The 25,027-nt window shown below is 39.6% G+C and overlaps 1 protein-coding gene and 1 pseudogene across 3 annotated transcripts in view; both read right to left on the bottom strand.

Moving 5' to 3' along the window:
* Window positions 1–25,027, bottom strand: part of GIPC2 (GIPC PDZ domain containing family member 2) — a 117,480-nt gene that overhangs the window by 65,272 nt on the left and 27,181 nt on the right. For 2 of the 3 annotated variants that reach the window (XM_060202199.1, XM_060202201.1), the window contains exon 2: window positions 10,182–10,367. The exons of the other annotated variant lie outside the window; for it this stretch is intronic. In XM_060202199.1, the coding sequence (XP_060058182.1) occupies window positions 10,182–10,367 (186 nt within the window). The remainder of the gene's footprint in view (window positions 1–10,181; window positions 10,368–25,027) is intronic. 3 annotated transcript variants of the gene reach the window in all.
* On the bottom strand, window positions 18,483–18,950 carry LOC103119833 (NADH dehydrogenase [ubiquinone] 1 beta subcomplex subunit 4-like; annotated as a pseudogene).

Below are 25,027 nucleotides of genomic sequence, written 5' to 3'. Positions count from 1 at the left end.
AATACTGAACAAAATTCTAGCCGGTTACAGCAGTATATTACAAAGGTTGTTCATCATGACCAAGTGGGGTTTATCCCAGGCATGCAAGGTTGGTTTAATATATGTAAATCAATCAACATGATCCACCACATCAATAAAAGCAAACCCAAAAACCACATGGTCATATCAATAGATGCAGAGAAAGCCTTTGACAAAATACAACATCCCTTTATGATCAAAACACTACAAAAATGGGAACAGATGGAAAATTCCTGAAGATAGTGGAGTCTATATATAGTAAACCTACAGCCAACATCATATTCAATGGTGAAAAACTGGAAGCATTTCTACTCAGATCAGGTACTGCCCTGACAGGGCTGCCCACTATCACCATTACTATTCAACATAGTGTTGGAAGTTCTTGCCATAGCAATCAGTCAGGAGCAAGGAATTAAAGGGATACAGACAGGAAGAGAAGAAGTCTCCCTATTTGCAGATGACATGATAGAAAAACCTAAGGAATCCAGCAAGAAGCTTTTGGATATCATCAGGCAATACAGTAAGGTGTCAGGCTACAAAATTAGCATTCAAAAGTCAGTGGCATTCCTCTATGCAAATACTAAGTTAGAAGAAATTGAAATCCAGAAATCAATTCCTTTTACTATAGCAACAAAAACAATAAAATATCTAGGAGTAAACCTAACCAAAGAAGTAAAAGACTTGTATACTGAAAATTATGAATCACTACTCAAGAAAATTGAAAAAGACACAAAGAAGTGGAAAGATATTCCATGTTCATGGGTTGGAAGAATTAACATCATCAAAATGAATATACTACCTAGAGCCATCTACAAATTTAATGCTATCCCCATCAAGATCCCAACCACATTTTTTATGAGAATAGAACAAATGCTACAAATGTTTACCTGGATCTAGAAAAGACCTAGAATTGCCAAAACAATCTTGAGAAATAGGAACAGAACCAGAGGCATCACACTCCCAGATCTCAAATTGTATTATAGGGCCACTGTCATCAAAACTGCTTGGTACTGGAACATGAATAGACACACTGACCAATGGAATAGAATTGAGAGCCATAAGTAAGCCCCCACACCTATGGACATCTAATCTTTGACAAAGGCACCCAGACTATTAAATGGGGAAAGCAGAGTCTCTTCAACAAATGGTGTTGGAAACAATGGGTTGAAACATGAAGAAGAAAGAAAGTGAACCACTATATTTCACCAAATACAAAATCAAATTCCAAGTGGATCAAGGACTTGGATGTTAGACCAGAAACTATCAGATACTTAGAGGAAAATATTGGCAGAACTCTTTTCCGCATAAAGTTTAAAGAAATCTGCAATGAGCTGGTGGGAATGTAAATTGGTACAGCCTCTGTGGAGAGTAGTCTGGAAAACTCTCAGAAGGCTAGACATGGACCTTCCATATGATCCAGTAATTCCTCTCCTGGGGTTATACCCCAAGCACCCCATAACACCCAACCAAAAAGAGGTGTGTACTCCTATGTTCATAGCAGCACAATTCATAATAGCTAAAACCTGGAAGAAACCCAGGTGCCCAACAACAGATGAGTGGCTGAGAAAGCTGTGGTATATATACACAATGGAATACTATGCAGCTATCAAGAACAATGAACCCACCTTCTCTGACCCATCTTAGACAGAGCTAGAAGGAATTATGTTAAGTGAGCTAAGTCAGAAAGATAAAGATGAGTATGGGATGATCTCACTCATCAACAGAAGTTGACTAGGAAGATCTGAAAGGGAAACTAAAAGCAGGACCTGACCAAATTATAAGTAGGGCACCAAAGTAAATACCCAGTGGTGAGGGGTAGACATGCAGCTTCCTGGGCCAGTGGGGGGGTGGGAGTGGGTGGGAGGGATAGGTCACAGTCTTTTGGTGGTGGGAATGGTGTTTATGTACACTCCTAGCAAAATGTAGACATATAAATCACTAGTTAATTAATATGAGAGGGGGAAAATCAATTGTATGTCTCAAAGTTTTTCAAAACACAAACTGAATCTTTTTAATATATAGGCTGTGTATTTGATATGCAGACTCTCTCAAAAGCCTAGACCAAGTAGATCAGAAGCATCCAATAGCACAGCTATATACGAGATACTGTGTACTGTACAGCAAACCATAACAAAAGGACTTTTCAAAGTTAACCCAATTACCAAATAATGTGATGATAACAATAACTATCCATTGTTTTTTTGAACCCTAAGACAGCAGGAACCTCACATCTCTACTATAGAGCCCCTACTTCCCCCAGTCCTGGAAGCCTTGGATAGGGCCCACTTTCCCGTATGCCTCTCCCAATCCATATCAAATAATATTGCATCCGCCAATCACAACCTAACCAACGCAACGATTGCCACCTCAACATGCTTAACTTCAGACTGTGTCCAGAGACTTCACATGTGGAATGACAACCCTTCAGCTTCATTACTCGGGTGAGACCTTTCCTTTCATAGTATACTCTAATTTCATCTCAGGTGGTTCACTTTCTAACAAAGTCCCAAAACCTAGATATACACCAGTTTCTGTGAGAGAGAGCATATCTTCACACGTATTCATAAACTACTGCAAAATATATACCTGAAAGCAGAAGTACACTAGAGTTTGCAGTGAGTACCTCCCTAACACTTCCTCTCCACTATTCCAAGCTTTGGGTCCATGAGTGCTCAACAATTTATTTGGCTTCGTATGTTAACTCTCTTTTCAGTCACCAGGTTCCAGATGCCATCAGGATGCTGGCCAGGCTTCCCTGGATTGAAGACCCCACCAATGTGTCCTGGAGCTCAGCTTCCCCAGAGACCCTCCCTACTAGGGAAAGAGAGAGGCAGACTGGGAGTATGGACCGACCAGTCAACGCCCATGTTCAGCGGGGAAGCAATTACAGAAGCCAGACCTTCTACCTTCTGCAACCCTCAATGACCCTGGGTCCATGCTCCCAGAGGGATAGAGAATGGGAAAGCTATCAGGGGAGGGGGTGGGATATGGAGATTGGGCGGTGGGAATTGTGTGGAGTTGTACCCCTCCTACCCTATGGTTTTGTTAATTAATCCTTTCTTAAATAAAAATTAAAAAAAAGAAATTTAAAACTAAAAAAAAAAAAGAAATCTGCAATGAAACGAATTCAATTACAAAGAAGACTAAGACAAGCATAAACATATGGGAATACATCAAATTAAAAAGCTTCTTCACAGCAAAAGAAACCACTACCCAAACCAAGAGACTCCTCACAGAATGGGAGAAGATCTTTACATGCCATACATCAGACAAGAGGCTAATAACCAGAATATATAAAGAACTTGCAAATCTCAACAAGACAACAAATAACCCCATCCAAAAATGGGGAGGGAGGACATGGACAGAATATTCACCACAGAAGAGATTCAAAAGGCCGAGAAACACATGAAAAAATGCTCCAAGTCTCTGATTGTCAGAGAAATGCAAATAAAAACAACAATGAGATATATCTTTTATATCAGAAAATGTAACAGCAGCAAATACTGGAGAGGTTGTGGGGTCAAAGGAACCCTCCTACACTGCTGGTGGAATGTAAATTGGCCCAACCTCTGTGGAGAACAGTCTGGAGAACTCTCAGAAGGCTAGAAATAGACCTACCCAATGATCCTGCAATTCCTCTCCTGGGGATATATCCTAAGGAACCCAACATATCCATCCAAAAAGATCTGTGTACACATATGTTCTTGGCAGCACAATTTGTAATAGCCAAAACCTGGAAGCAACCCAGGTGTCCAACGACAGATGAGTGGCTGACCAAGTTTTGATATATATATATATATATATATATATATATATATATATATATATATATATATATATGTATATTACTCAGCTATAAAAAATGGTGACTTCACTGTTTTCAGCCCATCTTGGATGGACCTTGAAAAATTCGTGTTAAGTGAAATAAGTCAGAAACAGAAGGATGAATATGGGATGATCTCACTCTCAGGCAGAAGTTGAAAAACAAGATCAGAAAAGAAAACACAAGTAGAACCTGAACTGGAATAGGCATATTGCACCAAAGTAAAAGACTCTGGGGTGGGTGGGGAGAATACAGATCCAAGAAGGATGACAGAGGACCTGGTGGGGGTTGTATTGTGATATGGGAAACTGGGAAATGTTATGCATGTACAAACTAGTGTATTTACTGCCAAATTTAAAACATCAATTCCCCAATAAAGAAATTTAAAAAAAAAGGAAAAGAAAAAAAGGAGAGAGAGGAAGAAAGAAAGGGAGAAAAAGAGAAAGGAAGGAAGAAAGAAAAGAAAGGGGGGGAAAATCACCATTTTAAGCCACTATAGTAAAAATAGCATTCGTCAACAGATGCTAAACCCGAGGAATGCAAAAGAACAGAACATTTTCTTGATCTCAAATTATCTACCCACATACTACTACAAAGAAAATAAAATCTGCAGTTATAATGTAATGACTGTCAGATACTACCTTGGGAAAACAATAAAAATTAACAACATAACTAATGAGACAAATTAATGTAATGCACCTACTGATGTGTTACACTGGGAAAAACACACTGCTTTTTTTTCTTTTTTTTTTTTAATTTATTTATTTATTGGATAGAGACAGCCAGAAATCAAGAAGAAGGGGGGATGATAGAGAGGGAGAGAGACACCTGCAGCCCTGCTCCACAACTTGTAAAGCTTTCCCCCTGCAAGTGGGACTGGCACTTGAGCCTAGGTCCTTGCGCATTGTAACACGTGTGCTCAGCCAGGTGCGCCACCACCCGGTCCCTCTTTTTTTTTTTTAATTTCTTTATAGACAGATAGCTTTTTAAATGTTCCTCAACAAAAAAGTACATAACCTATTTCTCAATGTGAGGAAATAGAAAAACCTATCCTAGGATATCCTAAAGACTGAGAAGTTATTCTAGAATAAAGATAATCAACTGAGCCCCAGCAATAATGCTGGTGGTAATAAAGAAAATAAATAAATAGATAAGAGCCATGCCAGAAAATATAAATACTGTAGGACATTATTAGGACAGCTACTAAAACTACACCATGGAGGGCCAGAAAGCTCGCTCAAGGTGTTGGAACACAGAATTTGTGTGGCAGAGGCCCTAGAAGTTGCAGATTCAATCCCTGCCACCTCATAACCCAGAGGTAAGCAGTGTTTTTATCTGCCTACCTCCTTTCTCTCACTACCTCTGTGTCTGTTTCTTTCATAAAATAAATGAATCTTTAAAAAAAAAAAAAAAAAAAACAGCAGCATGGTGGGGCCATGTGGTGGCGCACCCATTTAAACACACATATTACCAAGCACAAGGACCCAGGTTTGAACCCCCACTCCCCACCTCAGGGCATCTGGTTCATGAGTGGCGAAGCAGGACTGCAGGTCTCTTTCTCTCTCTCTTTCTCTCTTTCTCCCTCTCTCTCTCTCTCTCTCTCTCTCTCTCCCTGTTTTTAAAGTTGCAGTATGAACCTTAGAAGTATTGTATCAATGTTAAAACATTCTGAATCGCATAGCTGTAATGTAGTTACTCATAAATGGCTATTCATGCCCTTTGCAAGTAACTATATTCTGAAGCATTAAGTGACTAGAGAGACATACTATAAGCACCTTTTCAAATGGTTCAGGAAAAACTACATATATGCATGTATAAAAGAATAAAAAAATGAAATGTGAAAACCAGAAATTTGGTTTTAAAAAAAGGTATTTGGGATTTCTTTCTATTATTGTTACTATTTTTCAGTAAGATTTGAATTATCTTTATCTCTAGTCATTAATAGTTATATTAAAGGTGCACACAATCTGACGTTTATTTCTCTTTAACTTGAGCTATGTGCCAGCAGCTTGACTTACGTTCCACTTTCTCTCTTTGTCCCAATGCTCTCTGCCTCAGAGAGCTAATGACTAGTACTCTGAGGCAGGCATGAGTTCAGTGAGGTATTAAAAAAAAAAAAATAGGACGACACGCTCTGAATATCAGTGGCTAAGATTTTAAAAATCCATGCATGTTTGCAACACTTCCAAGTCCTTCCTTGCTGACATTAGAAAAGCACTGCTACATGTGTCTCATGTCCTGAGCTTCCCCCAGATAATCCCACATGACTTTCCCAACTCACGGATTTTCCACTTGGTCACTCACTCAACCTTCAGTACAGTCCTATCTTTTGCAAAGCTAAAAATAACCATTCTATCAAGTGGGAAGTTAAATTAAAATTTACAGTGAAGAAGATAACTTCCCTAAAACTATTTTTCTAAGCATGACAATGCATTGGCAAGTCAAGGACAAAATAAAGGCATGAAATGTGCTCTGTTGCATGAAATTTATCCCTGACTTTTAGCTCAGTGGGTAGGAATGCTAATCCTGAAGTCAGACCTCTTGGATTCAGATTCTAAACTTGTCTGGCCACCAAATTTTGAGCAAGTTACTGACTTCCGGGTGTTGTTTCTACATCTGTAAAACGTCGATAACAGTACCTACCCACAGATTAATCTCACACACATTATGTTGAACAAAAGAAGTCAGAAATTGTATAGTAAATAGCATATGATTCCATTTCTTTGAGTGTCAAGAACAAGCAACATTTGGGCCAGGGATAAATTCGGTGTTAGAGCACAAAATCAGCGTAACTGAGATCCCAGAGATTCAGTCCCACCTTGTGCCAGAACTGAGGGATGTTCTGGGGACTCTCTCTCTCTCTTTCTCATAAAATTAATTTTTAATTTTAAATACACACACACACACACACACACACACACACACACATATATATTAAGAACAAGCAAAAACATATGATAAAAGTCAGGTCACAACAGTGGTTACCTTTGATCCTTTGATGGAGAACAGACCATGAAGGGGCACTGGTAAGCAGTTTCCCTTGATCTCAGTGAAGGCTACACAGAGCTAAGCCTGTAGACATTCATTAAGTTGCACATTAAAACTTGTTACACTTCAGTTAAAAGAAAAATTGTGTCAACCAAATGAAATTGTTGCGAGGAACAAATGAGAAATGTAAGCAAAGTGCCTAGTACATGAGAAGTATTCAATATAAACCAGCTGTGTTACAATTACTTTCACAAAAAAAAGGAATTAATAAATTAATTAGGACTGGAGAGATAGTATACACAAAGCCTTCTATGTTTGAGGAATCAAAGGTCCCAGATTCAGTCTCCAGCACCACTGTAAATGAAAGCTGAACAGTGTTCTGGTTTAAAAAAGCAAAAAAAAATCAACTGTTTTATGATCCCACTCTCAGGCAGAAGTTGAAAAGCAAGATCAGAAGAGGAAACACAAGTAGAACCTGAACGGGAGTTGAGTATTGCACCAAAGTGAAAGACTCTGGGGTGAGTGGGGGGGAGATTACAGGTTCAAAAAGGATGACAGAGGACCTAGTGAGTGTTGTATTGTTATGTGGAAAACTGAGAAATGTTATGCATGTACAAACTACTGTATTTACTGTCAAATGTAAAACATTAATCCCCCAATAAAGAATTTTTTTTTTAAATCAACTGTTTTACCTACCATCCTCAGTTCTGAATTTTTTTCTTTTTCTTTAAAGATTTTATTTATTTATTCATGAGAAATAATAGGACAGAGAGAAAGAACCAGACATCACTCTGGTATATGTGCTGCCGGGGAATGAACTCAGGACCTCATGCCTGAGAGTCCAAAACTTCATCCACTGCGCCACCTCCCGGACCACCTTTTTTTTTTTTTTTTTTACCAGCGCACTGCTCAGCTCTGGCTTATGGTGGACAGGAGACTGTGTTCTGAAATTTTTCACACCATTTCAAATGTCCTTGTCTGCATCTTACGGTTGCTCTCTCTGTACTTAATTAATGGAATTATATAGTTTATAAATGTTTTAAAGATAGACTTATTGATTTATTGACACAAAAGAAAGAGAAGATGAGAAATTAAGAACCAGAGTATCATTTTGGTACATGAGTGCCAGGGATCAGACTTGGTATCTCATGCTTTGAAATCCAGCATTCAAGCCACTACACTCCTGGACCACAGTTTGGAAAAAATCTCAAAAAAAAAATTTTTTTTTTTAAATAAGGTGAGTGGTTCATGAGATGCAGTGGATAAAGCATTAGACTCTCAAGCATGACGCCCCGAGTTCAATCCCCAGCAGCACATGTACCAAAGTGATGTCTTTCTTTCTCCTCTTTCTCATTAATAAATAAATAAAATCTTAAAAAACAAAAAAAGTAGATATCAGGGCCAGTGGCACACCCAGTTCAGTGCATGTGTTACAATACACAAGGACTCAGGCTAAGGCCCTGCTCCCCACCTGCAGGGGGATGCTTCGCCAGCAATGAAGCAAGTCTGTAGGTGTCTCGCTTTCTCTCTCCCTCTCTGTCTCCTTCTCCCTTCTCAATTTCTCTCTATCCAATCTAATTAAAAGGAAAGGGAGGGGAGAAAGAAAAAAAAATGGTTGCTACCAGTGGTAGTTCATTGTGTAGCACCAAGCCCCAGTGGTAACCCTGGTGGCAATTAAAAAATAATAATAAGAGGAGGAGAAAGAGTAGGTGAAAGAAGAGAAAGAGAAGAGGAGGAGTCTACTAGGGAACAATAAACAGACTGGGGATATAGATCAATGGCCCAACACCCATTTCCACCAGAAAAGCATTTATAAAAGCCAGAATTCCTTTCTTCTATATCCAAAAAGAATTTTGGTCCTTACTCCTAGAAAGGGAAATGCTAAGGGAAGATGACCAGATCTCTGAACCCTAATTCTACTAGGGTCCAGAAATTCTGTGACATGAAACCTTTGATTTTGCACCATCACTGAAAGGGAAGAGATTCTGGAGAACACCTGAGGAAGTCAGGGGCTGTTTCTCTTATCTGAAATGGAAGAGACAAAAAGGAAGGACAACTATGAGATGATTTCATTCACAAGTGGAATATAGAAAATTAAAACATGATCTTGGGGTGGGGGGTAGATAGCTTAATGGTTATGAAAATAGACTTTCATGCCTGAGGCTCCAAAGTCCCAGGTTCAGTCCCCCATACCACTATAAGCCAGAGCTGTGCAGTGCTCTGGTGAGAAAGAAAGAAAGAGAGAGAAAGAGAGGGAGGGAGGGAGGAAGGAAGGAAGGAAGGAAGGAAGGAAGGAAGGAAGGAAGGAAGGAAGGAAGGAAGGGGGAAGTTGGGCAGTAGAGCAGCTGATTAAGCGCATGTGGCATAGAGCGCAAGGACTGGCATAAGGATCCAGTTCCACCCCCCAGATCCCCACCTGCAGGGGAGTCGCTTCACAGGTGGTGAAGCAGGTCTGAAGGTGTCTATCTTTCTCTCCCCCTCTTTGTCTTCCCTTCCTCTCTCCATTTCTCTCTGCCCTATCTAACAACAACGACATCAATAACAACGATAATAAATAACTACAACAACAATGAAAAACAACAAGGGCAACAAAAGGTAAAATAAATAAATAAATAAATATAAAAAAAGAAATAAAGAGACAGGAAATAAAGAGAGATGAGGAAGGAAGGAAGGAAGGAAGGAAGGAAGGAAGGAAGGAAGGAAGGGATCTTGAAGAAAGGAAAAATATCTGACACACACACACAATACAACCTACAACCTAGTAGAGGTTGTACTGTTATGTGGAAAACTGAGAATGTGTGTGTGTGTGTGTGTGTGTGTGTAGATATAGAAATATAAAGAGATATATTCAATCCATAACTATGATCTTAGAAGAGCTCTGATGGTTACCACTATGAGGGACACAAAATTTTAGTGGTGAGAGTGGTATGGAATTATGCCCCTAATGTTTTATAATCTTGTACATTACTATTAAACACACACACACACACACAAAACAAGGTGACCAAGACTATGCAGCTAGAAATAACATTAAATCACTAGAAATCAGGATGAAGTCATCAGATGTTAATGAGTTACAGACCTGCATGAGCATGTGTAGATAATGACAGGCTAGGCTCTCCTTTTCAGTAAATTCTAAATTCTACAGGAAGCTTATACTTAAGAAAAGAAATTCAAGGAAAATATAAACAAAAAAATCACTTCAAAACATGTTTCTATGAAAAATTACCAAGCCATCAATCCCTATGGGGCCTGCTGCTATTCTGAAGATAATCTCCAACTTTGTTTGACCTAGCAGAGCCTTTTAAATGTCACCCTCAGCTAGGTCACACAGTTATTATTTAACACTTACCTTTATAAAAGCACAGCCAACACCATTATCTGTAATGGTGAGACCAAGTGAATCCTCTGATTTATACACATTCACTTCTTTTTTAAGCCCTTTCACATGGGCAAATATGAAATCTTCAAGACCTATTTGTGCTCCTAAAAGATTTTCCATGTCGACTTTAGGTGTGTTTAAAGTACAATATAAGATCTGCAAAGAGAAAGAAATATTCTGCATCAGTTTCTATCAGGAAAATATCCCAGTCATTCTTGAATAAATATTTATCCAGTGAAATAGTCCTCAATTTATGATGTAAAAGGGCATATGTGTTTGTAGGTTAGTTGGTTAGAATCAGAAACCTATTTACATACAATAACATTAAGTAACATGTTTGAGTGTTTCCCATACCCCAAGCACTGTGCTAATTTATATCCACTATCACAGTTAGTCCAATACTAACTATATAACTGTTTGTTACGGCTTTTGGTCCATACTCCCAGAGGGATAAAGAATAGGGAAGCTTCTGGGGGGTAGGGGGCAGGGAGAATTTGAAACTCTGGTGGTGGGAACTGTATGGAATTGTACCCCTCTTATTCCAAAATCTTGTCAATCATTAAATCACTAATAATAATAATAAATAAAAGAATGCAGAGTTGAAAAAAAGTGCAAGTCCAGCACTCTAACCAGTTAAACTATTTCCCTGGTAGCAAAACTGGTATATATTTTTGAATAAGGATATTTTTATCTTACATGATACAGTTTGAGAAAAGCAACTAGGAACAGCATACCAAAACAAAAATGCATTAAAAAAATGGACCTTAATGACTAATTCAATTCCTTCGTTTGTAAAAAGGGAGAACAGAGGATTGGCTAGAGTAAAGCAACTTGGTCAGATTCACACGACAATAGAAACAGAACAAAAAAGAAATTGGAACAGTGGTAAATTGTGAAGATTTTACAAGGTAAGTCTTGTAAGAGTGAGCGACATCCCCACCACCACCTATGTTTACCGAGTGTTTATTTGACCTCAATTTCCTTCAAGAAGTATAATTTTACAAAATCTGAAGAGCTACTTCTAACCTTGGCAACCATAATCTGGACCATTTGTATTGCTCAAATACAAAATTAAGCAAGAGAAGAAGAGCTGAGTATGTACTGTTGGTTTAGAAATTTGAGATCAACAATTATTGAGTATCTTCTATGTACCAGGTCAAAGGCGAACGTTATAAAATAGATGTCTTACAATGAGATATCACTTCACTCCTGTGAGAATGTCATACATCAAAAAAGGTAACAGCAGCAAATGCTGGAAAGGGTGTGGGGTCAAAGGAACCCTCCTGCACTGCTGGTGGGAATGTCAATTGGTCCAACCTCTGTGGAGAACAGTCTGGAGAACTCTCAGAAGGCTAGAAATGGACCTACCCTATGACCCTGCAATTCCCCTCCTGGGGATATATCCTAAGGAACCCAACACATCCATCCAAAAAGATCTGTGTACACATATGTTCTTGGCAGCACAATTTGTAATAGCCAAAACCTGGAAGCAACCCAGGTGTCCAACAACAGATGAGTGGCTGAGCAAGTTGTGGTATATATACACAATGGAATACTACTCAGCTGTAAAAAATGGTGACTTCACCGTTTTCAGCCGATCTTGGATGGACCTTGAAAAAAATCATGTTGAGTGAAATAAGTCAGAAACTGAAGGATGAATATGGGATGATCTCACTCTCAGGCCGAAGTTGAAAAACAAGATTAGAAAAGAAAACACAAGTTGAACCTGAAATGGAATTGGAGTATTACACCAAAGTAAAAGACTCTGGGGTGGGTGGGGAGAATACAGGTCCATGAAAGATGATGAATGACATAGTGGGGGTTGTATTGTTAAATGGGAATCTGAGGAATGTTATGCATGTACAAACTATTGTATTTACTGTTGAATGTAAAACATTAATTCCCCAATAAATAAATAAATTATTTAAAATAAATAAATAAAATAGATGTCTTATAGCAAAAAGGCAAATTAAAAAATTTAGCTCATTTTAATTATCAAGTAACATTGGCCACCATTATCTCCAAGCTTTGCTTCAGCCCACTTTTCCTCTTCCTATATATATATTTTTTTTTGCCTCCAGGGTTGTTGTTGGAGCTCACTCACTCTGTGCCTGCACTACAAATTCACTGCTTCTGGAGGCTATTTCTTTCCCTTTTGTTGCCCTTGTTGCTTATCATTGTTGTAGTTATTATTATTGTTGTTATTGCTCATTGTTGTTGGATAGGACAGAGAGAAATGGAGAGAGGAGAGGATGACAGAGAGGGGGAGAGAAAGACAGACAGCTGCAGACCTGCTTCCCCACCTGTGAAGTGACCCCCCCTTCAGGTAGGAACCAGGGGCTCGAACTGGATTCCTTACCCCTGTCCCTGTGCTTCGTGCCATGTGTGCTTAACCCACTGAGCTACCACCCAGCCCCCTCTTTCTGTATTTTAAGTTGTTTTTTTTCCTCCAGGGTTATCGCTGGGGCTTGGTGCCTGAACTATGAATCCACTGCTCCTGGAAGCCATTTTTTCCCATTTTATCCCATTTTTGTTGTCCTTGTTGTTACTAATGTTGTTGTTGGATAGGACAGAGAGAAATCGAGAGGGGGGAAGACAGAGAGGGGGAGAGAAAGACACCTGCAGACCAGTTTCACCGCTTGTGAAGCGATCCCCTGCAGGTGGGGAGCCGGGGTTCAAACCAGGATCCTTACTCTGGTCCGTGTGCTTTGCTTCTTGTGTGCTTAACCCACTGTGCTACCTCCTGGCCCCCTTTTAAGGTTTATTTTTTTAATAAATATATTTTTTTAAGATTTCTTACATTTTTACTTATTTAATCTGATAGGACAGAGAGAAATTGACAGGGAAGGAGGAGGGGGAGAGAGACAGACACATCTGCAGCACTGCTTCAACATTTGTGAAGCTTTCCCCCTTTAGAAAGAGACCAGAGGCTTGAACATAGGTCCTTGCAGATAGTACCGTGTGCACTTAACCAGGTGCACCACCACCTGGCCCCATATATTCCAAGTTTTACATCATTCCTGATTCCCACTGGAACTTTAAACCTTCAGATATTCACATGCCATAGCTTTTGATGGCATGTCAGTTTGTGTCTGAATTCTAGAGCCATTATCCAAAGGTCTAATATGGTTAGCAAAGCTCAGGCTAGTAATGAAAGCAAGAGTCCACAGAATGAAAGAAAGAAATGCTTAAAAAAAATTTAAAAAAAAAAACACTGTACCTGCTCTTTCCACTTTGTATATAGGTCTGTGGTGAGTGATGGATACATGAAGGCATAGTACATATTTGTTATAAAGTTTTTACAAATATTTTCTAGTGTAAAAATTATATTATTCACAGGGGGAAAAATCATTTATGCCCAAGATGGTTCCTATTTCTTATTTTAGTTGTGAAATTGATAGTATATTTCATCTACTATCTAAAATAAATAGAGACTAGAGAAAGAAGGGAATATACGTAGAAAATTGCTTTGCACAGGACCTGACCAAATTCTAAGTAGGGCACCAAAGTAAAAAATCTGGGGTGAGGGGTAGACATGCAGCTTCCTGGGCCAGTGAAGGGTGGGAGTGGGTGGGAGGGATGGGTCACAGTCTTTTGGTGGTGGGAATGGTGTTTATGTACACTCCTAGTAAAATGTAGTCCTATAAATCACTAGTTAATTAATACGGGAGGGGGAAAATCAATTGTATGTCTCGAAGTTTTTCAAAACACAAACTGAACCTTTTCAATATATAGTCTGTGTAATTGATATGCAGACTCTCTCAAAAGCCTAGACCAAGTAGATCAGAAGCAACCAATAGCACAGCTATATACAAGATACTGGGTACTGTACAGCAAACCCTAACAAAAGGACTTTTCAAAGTTAACCCAATTACCAAATAATGTGATGATAACATTAGCTATCGATTGTCTCTTTGAACCCTAAGACAGCAGGAACCTCACATCTCCACTATAGAGCCTCTACTTCCCCCAGTCCTGGAACCATTGGATAGGGCCCACTTTCCCGTATGCCTCTCCCAATCCATATCAAATAATATTGCATCCGCCGATCACAACCTAACCAACACAATGATTGCCACCTCAACATGCTTCACTTCAGACTGTGTCCAGAGACTTCACGTGTGGAATGACAACCCTTCAGCTTCATTACTCGGGTGAGACCTTTCCTTTCATAGTATACTCTAATTTCATCTCAGGTGGTTCACTTTCTAACAAAGTCCCAAAACCTAGATATACACCAGTTTCTGTGAGAGAGAGCATATCTTCACACGTATCTGTAAACTACTACAAAATATATACCTGAAAGCAGAAGTACACTAGAGTTTACAGTGAGCACCCCCCCCCCCAACACTTCCTCTCCACTATTCCAAGCTTTGGGTCCATGAGTGCTCAACAATTTGTTTGGCTTCGTATGTTAACTCTCTTTTCAGTCACCAGGTTCCAGATGCCATCAGGATGCTGGCCAGGCTTCCCTGGATTGAAGACCCCACCAATATGTCCTGGAACTCCGCTTCCCCAGAGACCCACCCTACTAGGGAAAGAGAGAGGCAGACTGGGAGTATGGACCGACCAGTCAACGCCCATGTTCAGCAGGGAAGCAATTACAGAAGCCAGACCTTCTACCTTCTGCAACCCACAATGACCCTGGGTCCATGCTCCCAGAGGGATAGAGAATGGGAAAGCTATCAGGGGAGGGGGTGGGATATGGAGATTGGGTGGTGGGAATTGTGTGGAGTTGTACCCCTCCTACCCTATGGTTTTGTTAATTAATCCTTTCTTAAATAAAAAAGTAAAAAAAAAGAAAATTGCTTTGCTTTTCTTTTTTGTTTCTATTTCAAAATTGTGGGAAGTGAAAGAAATAAATCAATAGTGTCTGCTTTTCCCTGAGTGAATCTGTTGACAGTATCAGAGCAGATCCCAAAGACTACTAATGTAGTATGGGGTCAGGTGGTGGTGGCATACTCAGTTGGGCGTGTATGTCACAATACACAAGGACCCAGGTTCAAGCACCTGGTCCCCACCCGCAAGTGGTGAAGCAGGACTGCAGGTGTCTCTTGTCTCTCTCCTCTATCTTCCCCTTCCTTCTCAATTTCTGGCTGTCTCTATCCAATAGTAAATAAAGATAATAAAATTTTAAAAAAACAACAACAACAAAGGCTACTAATGTAAGGCAACTTAGCAGTTACATAGAAAAAATATTAAAATACAATGATACAGAAGCAGAGTTGGTGAGACAGTATGATGAATATAAAAAAAAAGACTCTTTCATGCCTGAGGAACCAGGGGGCCAAGATTCAATCTCCAAGACCACTGTAAGCCAGAGATAAGCAGTGTTCAGATTAAAAAAAAAAAAAAAAAAAAAGGAGAGGAAGAGTTCCACAAAAGGAAATTACACACAAAGTAAACTAGTTATTAAGCCACTTCCTTTCTTTCAATTTTTCACACACTGTACTACAGAGCAAATATTAAGTTTCCTGTAGATATGCCTTTTTGCATCTTGTTCCCTCCTCTGAAAAATACTGTTCAATCCCAGACAACCAAAAATTGGCAGTCTATGTATTTTTTTCTTCTAGGAGGAGTGGAACCAGCTACAGCTTGATCTGAATGGAGCTCCATGGGAAGTGGTGTTGAAACCTGAAGCAATGTAATGGTGGCTGAGTGATAGAGTGAAAGCCCTCTGTGACAACAGATTGCTAAAGTTCCAGGATTTCGGGCAACTTCAAGGAAAAATGAAAAAAAACTTGACACAAAATAACAAGACACAGCTACCAGCAAATACATCTGTAATTAAAGGTCTAAAAATTCAAGCACCTATTTCATCAGTATTGTATTCTGTTCTGCAAAGTAAAAAATATACCACTTTCTGAAAGCTAAAAAGTTATTGGTCAATCACTAATTCACCAACTGCATTTTAGATATCTTCTACTACTACAGTGAAATGTTATTTAATGGATATTAATTAACTGAAATATTCAGAATCCATTTTGGCTAGCAGCTACTACAGTAGGCTGCTCTAGAATCTCACAATTCGGGGGAGTCAGGTGGTGGTGGCCCCAGTTAAGCACATAGTATGAAGTGCAAAGACCTACGCAAGGATCTGGGTTCAAGCTCCCCGCTCCCCACCTGCAGAGGGGTCGCTTCACAAGAGGTGAAGCAGATCTGCAGGTGTCTACCTCTCCTTACTCTTTCTATTTGTCTCTGACTCACCAATAAAATGGGGAAAAAATGGCCACCAGGAGAAGTGGATTCATATTGCTGACACCGAGCTCCAGCAATAACCCTGAAGGCAGAAAAAAAAAAAACTCATATCTTCATCAGTTTTACACTTGGCATTTTTCCTCCACCTTCATATATCTGTACATGTCATTCTCTTGGCCAAAAATGCCATAGCTAAAAACCCAACTACTAAACTTAGTCTATGTCAAAATGTTCCACATTCAATAAATTCTAATTAAATTACTATATTTCTATTATACAATTACTCTAGGCTAACAGTTCTTATCTTATATATGTCTACTATACTTGATGCATCTTTTGTAGAATTCCTAGATGCTGTTTCATAAACTGTTAGTAACTAGGCGCTTATTTTTATTGTCTTACTTGCCTTGTCTGCCTCTCCCTGTGACTTTATCTGCAAGACAAGACAAATTAATTAAAGAAAAAAAAAAAAGCTACTTCTCTTTGGGGCCATGTAATGTTGACTTGGATTGTGCTGTATCCCAGTTTCTATAGTATACACAGCCAGGAGGTAGCAGAGAATTAGATCCTGGGGGTACGGCAGTAGCAGAGGGTCTTGCACATGGTGCAAAGCGTAAGGACCGGCCTAAGGATCCCGGTTCGAGCCCCCAGCTCCAGGTCTGCAAGTATCTATCTTTCTCTCCCCCTCTGTCTTCCCCTCCTTTCTCCATTTCTCTGTCCTATCCAGCAACGACAACATCAGTAATGATAAAACAACCAGGGCAACAAAAGGGAAAAAATGGCCTCCAGTAGCCGTGGATTCATGGTGCAGGCACCAAGCCCCAGCAATAACCCTAGAGGCAAAAAAAAAAAAATTAGATCCTGAGTCCAATCCCCAGAATCATATGTGCCAGAGTGATGATCTGGCGGTGGTGGTGATGGTGATGGTAGTGGTGGTGGTCATGGTGGTGGTAGTGATGGTGGTGGTACTGATTGTTGTTCTTCTCCCACTCCCTCTCCCTCTCCTTCTTCCTCTTCTCTCTCTCATTAATAAAGAAGTATTTTTTTAAAAAATATCTACAGTATTCATTTCCCTTCCCCCTGATTTTCCTTTAGAGACTTTCTTAAATAAAAAATAAATTAAAAAAAAAAAAAGAAATTCTCAATCCCCATTTATAGCAATGTGGCAACTTAAGTCGAAGTGGTCCCTCTCCTCAGTTCCCTGGGAATGAGTCATGATTAGGCTTGAGTCAGTTAATGACTAATTCATAGTTCAATTTAGGTCAACAAGACCCAGGAAATAAATTTGTTGGAATTTCTGGGGGAAATATTGTCTTTTCCATATAAAACTACAAAAGAACATGTCTCCCTTCCTCCCTGTCCTAGCATAAAACTGCTGTATATATCACTATCACTGTTGGAGCTATGAGCCAGAGAGGAAAGCTGACACGTGGCGAAAAATAGAACCTTGAGGCCCATTTTTACCAAAAACATTAGTGTGTGCTGGAAGCTGTCCACTCTTCTCTCTTAAGATAATCTTCAGCTATCGGGTATCCACACTTTAAATACGATTTGGCTTTGTGTTGTTGCTGTTACCAGAGAACTTCTTAGCTCTGGCTTATGGTGGTTTGGGGGACTGAACCTGGAACTTGAGAGCCTATTGCATAACCAGTAAGCTATCTACTCCCGTTCAATATGTTTGGAAGAAAATGATTCACATCCTTTGTTCTGTCATAAGACTTAAACAAATCAAGTGGTGATTTATGAGAAGGCATGTAGCCCAATTCTAGCCAATGAGATAGGGAAGCTGTCAGAGAAATTTTGGGGAAATACTTTTTACAACTAAAAAAAAAAAACACAGCAAAAGATAACTTCATTCTCTTCTGGAATATTGCCTTATCTGAATGTATTCTAGAAAAAAATCCATTGATCATCTTTTTTTTTTTATCTTTAACCACTTTTTTGAGGAAATGTTTATTTGCAGGATTGTTGTCACAAGGGTCCATCACCAACTGAGAGACTAATGTCCACAAAGGCATGGAAGTCCTTGGCATTGTTAAGTTGCTCTGCTAAGAAACTATACCACTCTACCTCTTTTATTTTTTTAATGATCAATATAAGATTTATTTAAGCAATAATACATACAGTGATCATTGTTAGACTTAATACGAGATGCTAAAGTTTCAATCCAATTTTCCTTCCTGGATAAGCTTGTCTCTCCTATCTCTTTCAGTTTTAAAAACATAATACCAGAAGAAGAGGGGTCCAATTCCAATCAGAGCGCCTAACAGTGAGCGCTATGGAGTGGGTTGACAGTTGGGATAGATATCTGCTGAATTGGCATAGGTCCAATGTAACAATGAAGGATCTCCAATGAGCCCTCAGCGGCTGCAGTCGTTGTACTGCAGCAGATACTTCAGCCTGGACCTTATTGCTAACGGCTGGGCTTGCACTTGTTGGGCTTCCAGAGTTACATAGTATACCGCCAGGGTCAAAAGTCGTGAGGAGAGTGGCCAGCTTCGACGGCTTATACTTGGGGATCGACATCTTGACAGCCCGACAAGAAACTGCCCCACTCTACCTCTTTTATGTAAAATACTAAATTATGGTATTTCATCCAGTGTGCAGCTGAGTACACCCTGTCTGATGCAGTCCTGCCCCCAGAATATTTAGCAACATGATACAATAAATAAATAAATAAAATAAAAACCCTAGGTTGGGTTTTCTGTTGTTTTCAACTAAAATTTCCTAGTGATATAATCATTGTACTTGGTAGCTTCATAATTCTCCACAGCTTAAAAATTATTTAAATCTAGCATATCATACTAAGAAAACGATCTCATGCAGGTACACTGTAAGTTGTTTCTTTCTTTTTTCTTTTTTTTTTTTTTTTGCCTCCAGGGTTATTTTGCTGGGGCTCAGTGCCTGCACCACAAATCCACTGCTCCTTGAGGCCATTTTGTTCCCCTTTTGTTGCCCTTATTGTTTTATCATTGTTGTGGTTATTATTGTTGTTGTTATTGATGTTGTTGCTGGTTAGGACAGAGAGAAATGGAGAGGAGGGGAAGACAGAGAGGGGGAGAGAAAGACAGACACCTGTAGCCCTGCTTCACCTGTCATGAGGCGACACCCTGCAAATGGGGAGCCAGGGTCTCGAACCAGGATCCTTCTGCTGGTCTTTGTGCTTTGCTCCATGTGAACTTAACCCACTGCGCTACCACTACCGCCCGCCGGCCTCTGTAAGTTGTTTCTTAAAACATACTGAGGTGTTATGTATCCTTTTCCCAATTTCAGGAAAAAGTACCTCTCCTACAATTCTGTAAAATTAACAATTATAAATATTAATGGCTCTCCAAGAGACACTATCTCATCCTTATAATAATTCTTAAGAAAGAAAACAATGTATAAAGAGGCTTTAAAAAAACTTGGATCTAGTTCCCAATTTTGTGCATTTTCTGTGCGTTTAGTCAAATCATTTAATCTCCTTAGTCCTAATGCACATTATGGCATTATTAAAATTTGTTCTGGAAAAAAAATTGTGCTGTATCTGTTACAAAAAGATCTGAAAGAGGCTCTAAATTTATGTGTGTACTTTTAAACTAAAAAGCTCAGTGTAATGGTTATTATTATCTCTGGAACACAGGTGATTCTTAAACAATAATATTTACACCTAAACTTGACAGCTTAAGTCACATAATTTGCCCTAAAGAGACTAGGTTGTGTTTCTTTTTAATGTGGTAACCAGAATCATTTCATTTTTCTCCCACAAATTATATTACCATTCATTTTTTATGGTTAGAAGATAACCTATGAAGCGTTCTCTACTGTGTATTTGTATTTCAATTACTACCTTCTTTTTTATCACATGATTATCATTATTCACATGTGAAACTCAATATTGCTAGATAATAAAGCTCTGCAATAGAAATTAATTTTGTTGTTTTTTTGTTCATTTTTTGGTAGCACCATTTATTTGTATACTACAAATGTGATTTGTGAGTAGGATTAATATTGGGCATTAGTATTTGAAAAGATACTGGGTCCACCTGCATATTAGGCTCAGACAAAAACTAGTAAAGTCATGGATGGGCCCCTTAGAATATTCCTAAAGGGAGTCGGGTGGTAGCATAGCAGGTTAAGCACATGTGGCACAAAGCACAAGGACCAGCGTAAAGATCCCAGTTCGAGCCCCTGGCTCCCCACCTGCAGGGGAGTCGCTTCACAGGCGGTGAAGCAGGTCTGCAGGTGTCTTATCTTTCTCCCCCCCCCCCCCCGTCTCCCCCTCTTCTCTCCATTTCTATCTGTCCTATCCAACAACAATGACAATAATAACTACAACAATAAAACAACAAGGGCAACAAAAGGGAATAAATTAATTAATTAATAAAATATATATATATACCTAAAATAGACCCACTAGCTTTTTCCAAAACGGAGACTCCAAATCTTCATCTGTAATATTCTTGCCTTTAGGATCATGATTAGTCAACAACTTTTGCTGCTTTATATGTTAACTCTTTTTCAGCCACCAGGTTCCAGATGATGCCATGAGGCCAACCACCAATGTGTCCTGAAGCTCCACTTCCACAGAGCCCTGCCCCACTAGGGAAAGAGAGAGACAGGCTGGGAGTATGGATCGACCTGTCAACAGCCATGTTCAGCAAAGATGCAATTACAGAAGCCAGACCTTCCACCTTCTGCACCCCATGATGATCCTGGGCCCATATTCACAGAGGTTTAAAGAACAGGAAAGCTGGATGACAGAGGACCGAGTGGGGGTTGTATTGTTCTATGGGAAACTGGGGAATGTTATGTATGTACAAACTATTGTATTTACTGTTGAATGTAAAACATTAATTCCCCAATAAAGAAATAAAAAATAAAATAAAAAGAATAGGAAAACTATCAAGGGAGGGGATATGGAGTTCTGATGTTGGGCATTGTGTGGAATTGTACCCTCTTCTACTATCGTCTTGTCAATATTTCCATTTTATAAATTAAAAAAATTTTTAAACAGAAAATAAAGACTTGCCATTTATAACACGAATGAACCTGGAGGACATTATGCTAAGTAGAATTAAATCTTAACAGAGAAAGACACATACCATAACACCTCACATGTGAAATTTTAAAGAAGAAAAATGAAGAGGAAAGAAGGAAGGAGAGAGAAGGAAGGGAGAAAAAAATGAAAAAGAAAGAAAATGAGAAAAACAACAGTAATAACATCAAAAATAATAAAAAATGAGTCACAAGCAGTGAAGCAGGTCTGCAGGTGTCTATTTTTCTCTCCTCCTCTCTACCTTCCCCTCCTCTCTCAATTTCTCTCTGTCATAGCCAACAACAACAGCTATAACAACAATAACAACCTAACAACCACAACAAGGGCAACAAAATGGGAAAAATGGCCTCCAGGAGCAGTAGATTCGGAGTTCTGGCACCGAGTCCCAGTGACAACCCTGGAGGCAAAAAAAAAAAACCAGGGAGTCGGGCTGTAGCGCAGCGGGTTAAGCGCAGGTGGCACAAAGCACAAAGACCAGCATAAGGATCCCGGTTCGAACCCCGGCTCCCCACCTGCAGGGGAGTCGCTTCACAGGCGGTGAAGCAGGTCTGCAGGTGTCTATCTTTCTCTCCTCCTCTCTGTCTTCCTCTCCTCTCTCCATTTCTCTCTGTCCTATCCAACAACAACGACAACAACAATAATAACTACAACAATAAAACAAGGGCAACAAAAGGGAATAAATAAATAAAACAAAAATTTAAAAAATCATTTTTAAATATATATATATAAAGAGAGGGGCCCCAGAGCACCACCACTCCAGCACATGTAGTTCCAAGAGTTTAACCTAGGACATCATTTGCTCAAGTCCTGCTGTACCACATTAAAAAACATTTTTGATTCATTAATGTGAGAGAAAGCCGGGGGGGGGGGGGATGAGAACCAGAGCACCACTCTGGCACATGTGATGCCAGGGATCAAACTCAAGACCTCATGCTTGTGAGTCCCTGGTATAAAGAACAAACAAACATACCTACAAAGATTCTTCTCCTAGCAACTTAACTGTGTAAAATTTAGTATTAGTAACTGTAGTCATCATGATGTACATTAGAGCCCAGACTTTGTTTTAATTTTATTTTAATATATATTTAATTTTTATTCCTTTCCATTTATTTTTTAATTTTATTTATTTTTAATGAGTTAGGGATACACAGAATAAGATACAGAGAGAGGGGGCCAGGTGGCGATGCACCTGGTTAAGCACACACATTACAGGGTGCAAGCACCCAGGTTCAAGCTCCTGGTCCCCACCTCCAGGGGGGAAGTTTCATGAGTGGTGGAGCAGAGCACCTGTAGGTGTCTTTCTGTCTCCCTCCCTATCTCCCCTTCCCCTCTCAGTTTCTCTCTTTTTTCTACCCAGTGATAAATAAATAAATAAATATTAGATAGATAGATAGATATAGACAGATAGATAGACAGACAGACAGACAGACAGACAGACAGACAGAGAAAGGGAGCCCAGAGTACTGCTTTGCTTTGCTCTGGCTTGTGATGGAGTTTGGAGCCTAAGAGATGAAAATCTTTCTCTGTGCCCATTACGCTGTCTCCTCTGTCCCCAGATTTCTTTTAATAACTGAGAGTTTTTGACCGTTTTGGCTGCTCTCTCATCTATGGTCTCAGGTGATCACCGGTCTATTCTCTATGACTTCAGTTTTTTTAAAATGCATAATTAAAAATATCTTGTTCGGGCGGTATTGCAGTGAGTTCAGCACATGTGGCACGAAGCACACGGACCAATGTAAGGATCACAGTTCGAGTCCCCAGCTCTGTTGGTATGCTTCTAATTCTGCTTCTAAAAACCCCTTCTGGGCGGAGGAGACAGCGTAATGGTTATGCAAACAGACTCTCATGCCTGAGGCTCCTAAGTCCCAGGTTCAATCCCCCCCCACCACCATAAGCCTGAGCTGAGCAGTGCTCTGGTGTTTCTCTCACTCTCTTTCTCTCTCTCTCTCTCTCTCTCTCTGCATCTCTCTCAAAAATAAAATTAAAAAAAAAAAAAAAAAACCCTTCTGTTTCATTTGGTTTAATCCCCCCTGCTTAACACTGTATTCTATTTACATAACCACTGTTAACTAAGCACCACCCTCCCTCCAGGGCATTGGTGGTTCGGTGGTAGAATTCTCACCTGCTCTGCCCCCTCTCCTTGTCATACCCTGATTTTCACCAGTCAATTTTCTCTCCACCCTCTCTACATCACATCCTGTTTTACACCCTACTTGGCAAGTATATTAGTTTTAGTTTAGCTTACCTTGGCTTAGATTGTGCTGCGTTCCGCATGAATAAAGAGATACTGCGTACAACCCAGCCATGAGTCCCTGGTCGTCTGTCTCTGCACACGAAGCTAGTCCGACACAGCTCCCCACCTGCAGGGGAGTCGCTTCACAGGCGATGAAGCATATCTACAGGTGTCTGTCTTTCCCCTTCTCTGTCTTCCCCTCCTCTCTCCATTTCTCTCTGTCCTGACAACGATGACATCAAAACAACAACAATAATAACTACAACAACAATGAAAATAAAAGGGCAATAAAAGGGAAAATAAATGAAAATGATAAATATTAAAAATTAAAATATATATCTTGTTTATTTATTTTATTTTTGATAGGGACCGAGAGAAGCTGAGAGGGAAGGGGGAAACAGGGAGAGACACATGCAACACTGCTTCAGTGCTCATGAATCTTCTCTGTCTCCCCCTCCCCACTTGATTTCTATTTGTCTCTAGCAAATAAATAAAATATTTTTAAATAAAGTCTTTTAAAAATAATAATAAAATGGGGCAGTGGGTAGATGGCATAATGGTTATGCAAAGAGACTCTCATGCCTGATGCTCCAAAGTCTCAGGCTCTATCCCCCACATCACCATCAGCTAGAGCTGAGCAGTGCTCTGGTATAAATAAATAAATAAATAAATAAATAAATAAGGGGCTGAGTGGTGGTACATCTGGTCAAGCGCACATGTTACAATGAGCAAAGACCCAGGTTCAAGCCCCGGTCCCCACCTGCAAGTAGTGCAGCAGTGCTAAAGGTGTCTCTCTCCCTCCCTCTCTATTTTCTATACCCTCTCAATTTCTGGCTGTCTCTATCCAATAAATAAAGACGATAAAAATTATAAAGGGGGCCGGATGGTGGCACACCTGGCTGAGCGCATGTGTTACCGTGCACAAAGACGCAGGTTCGAGCCCGCAGTCCCCACCTGCAGGGGGAATGCCTTGCAAGTGGTGAAGCAATGTTGCAGGTGTCTCTCTGTCTCTCTTTCTCTATCACCCCCTTCCCTCTTGATTTATGGCTGTCTCTATCCAGTAAATAAAATAAAGATAATTTTTAAAAATTAAAAAAAATAAAATTAATCAACAGTGGTCTAGGAAGTGGTTCAGTGGATCATTAGACTCTCAAGCATGAGGTCCTGAGTTCAATCCCTGGCAGTACATATACCAGAGTGGTGTCCGGTTCTTTCTCTCGCTCCTCCTGTCTTTCTCATTAGTAAATTAATTAATTAATTAATTAAGTTTTAAAAGAATATTATTTTTAAAAAAATTAAAGTAAATGGTTTGTTTGATTCTATGTAAACAGAACTCCAGTGTTGGCT

The sequence above is a fragment of the Erinaceus europaeus genome, chromosome 11, assembly GCF_950295315.1.
Source record: "Erinaceus europaeus chromosome 11, mEriEur2.1, whole genome shotgun sequence".
Taxonomy (NCBI): Eukaryota; Metazoa; Chordata; class Mammalia; order Eulipotyphla; family Erinaceidae; genus Erinaceus; species Erinaceus europaeus.
The sequence above is the reverse complement of the archived record's forward strand: the minus strand, read 5'-3'. Positions and strand labels throughout refer to the sequence as shown.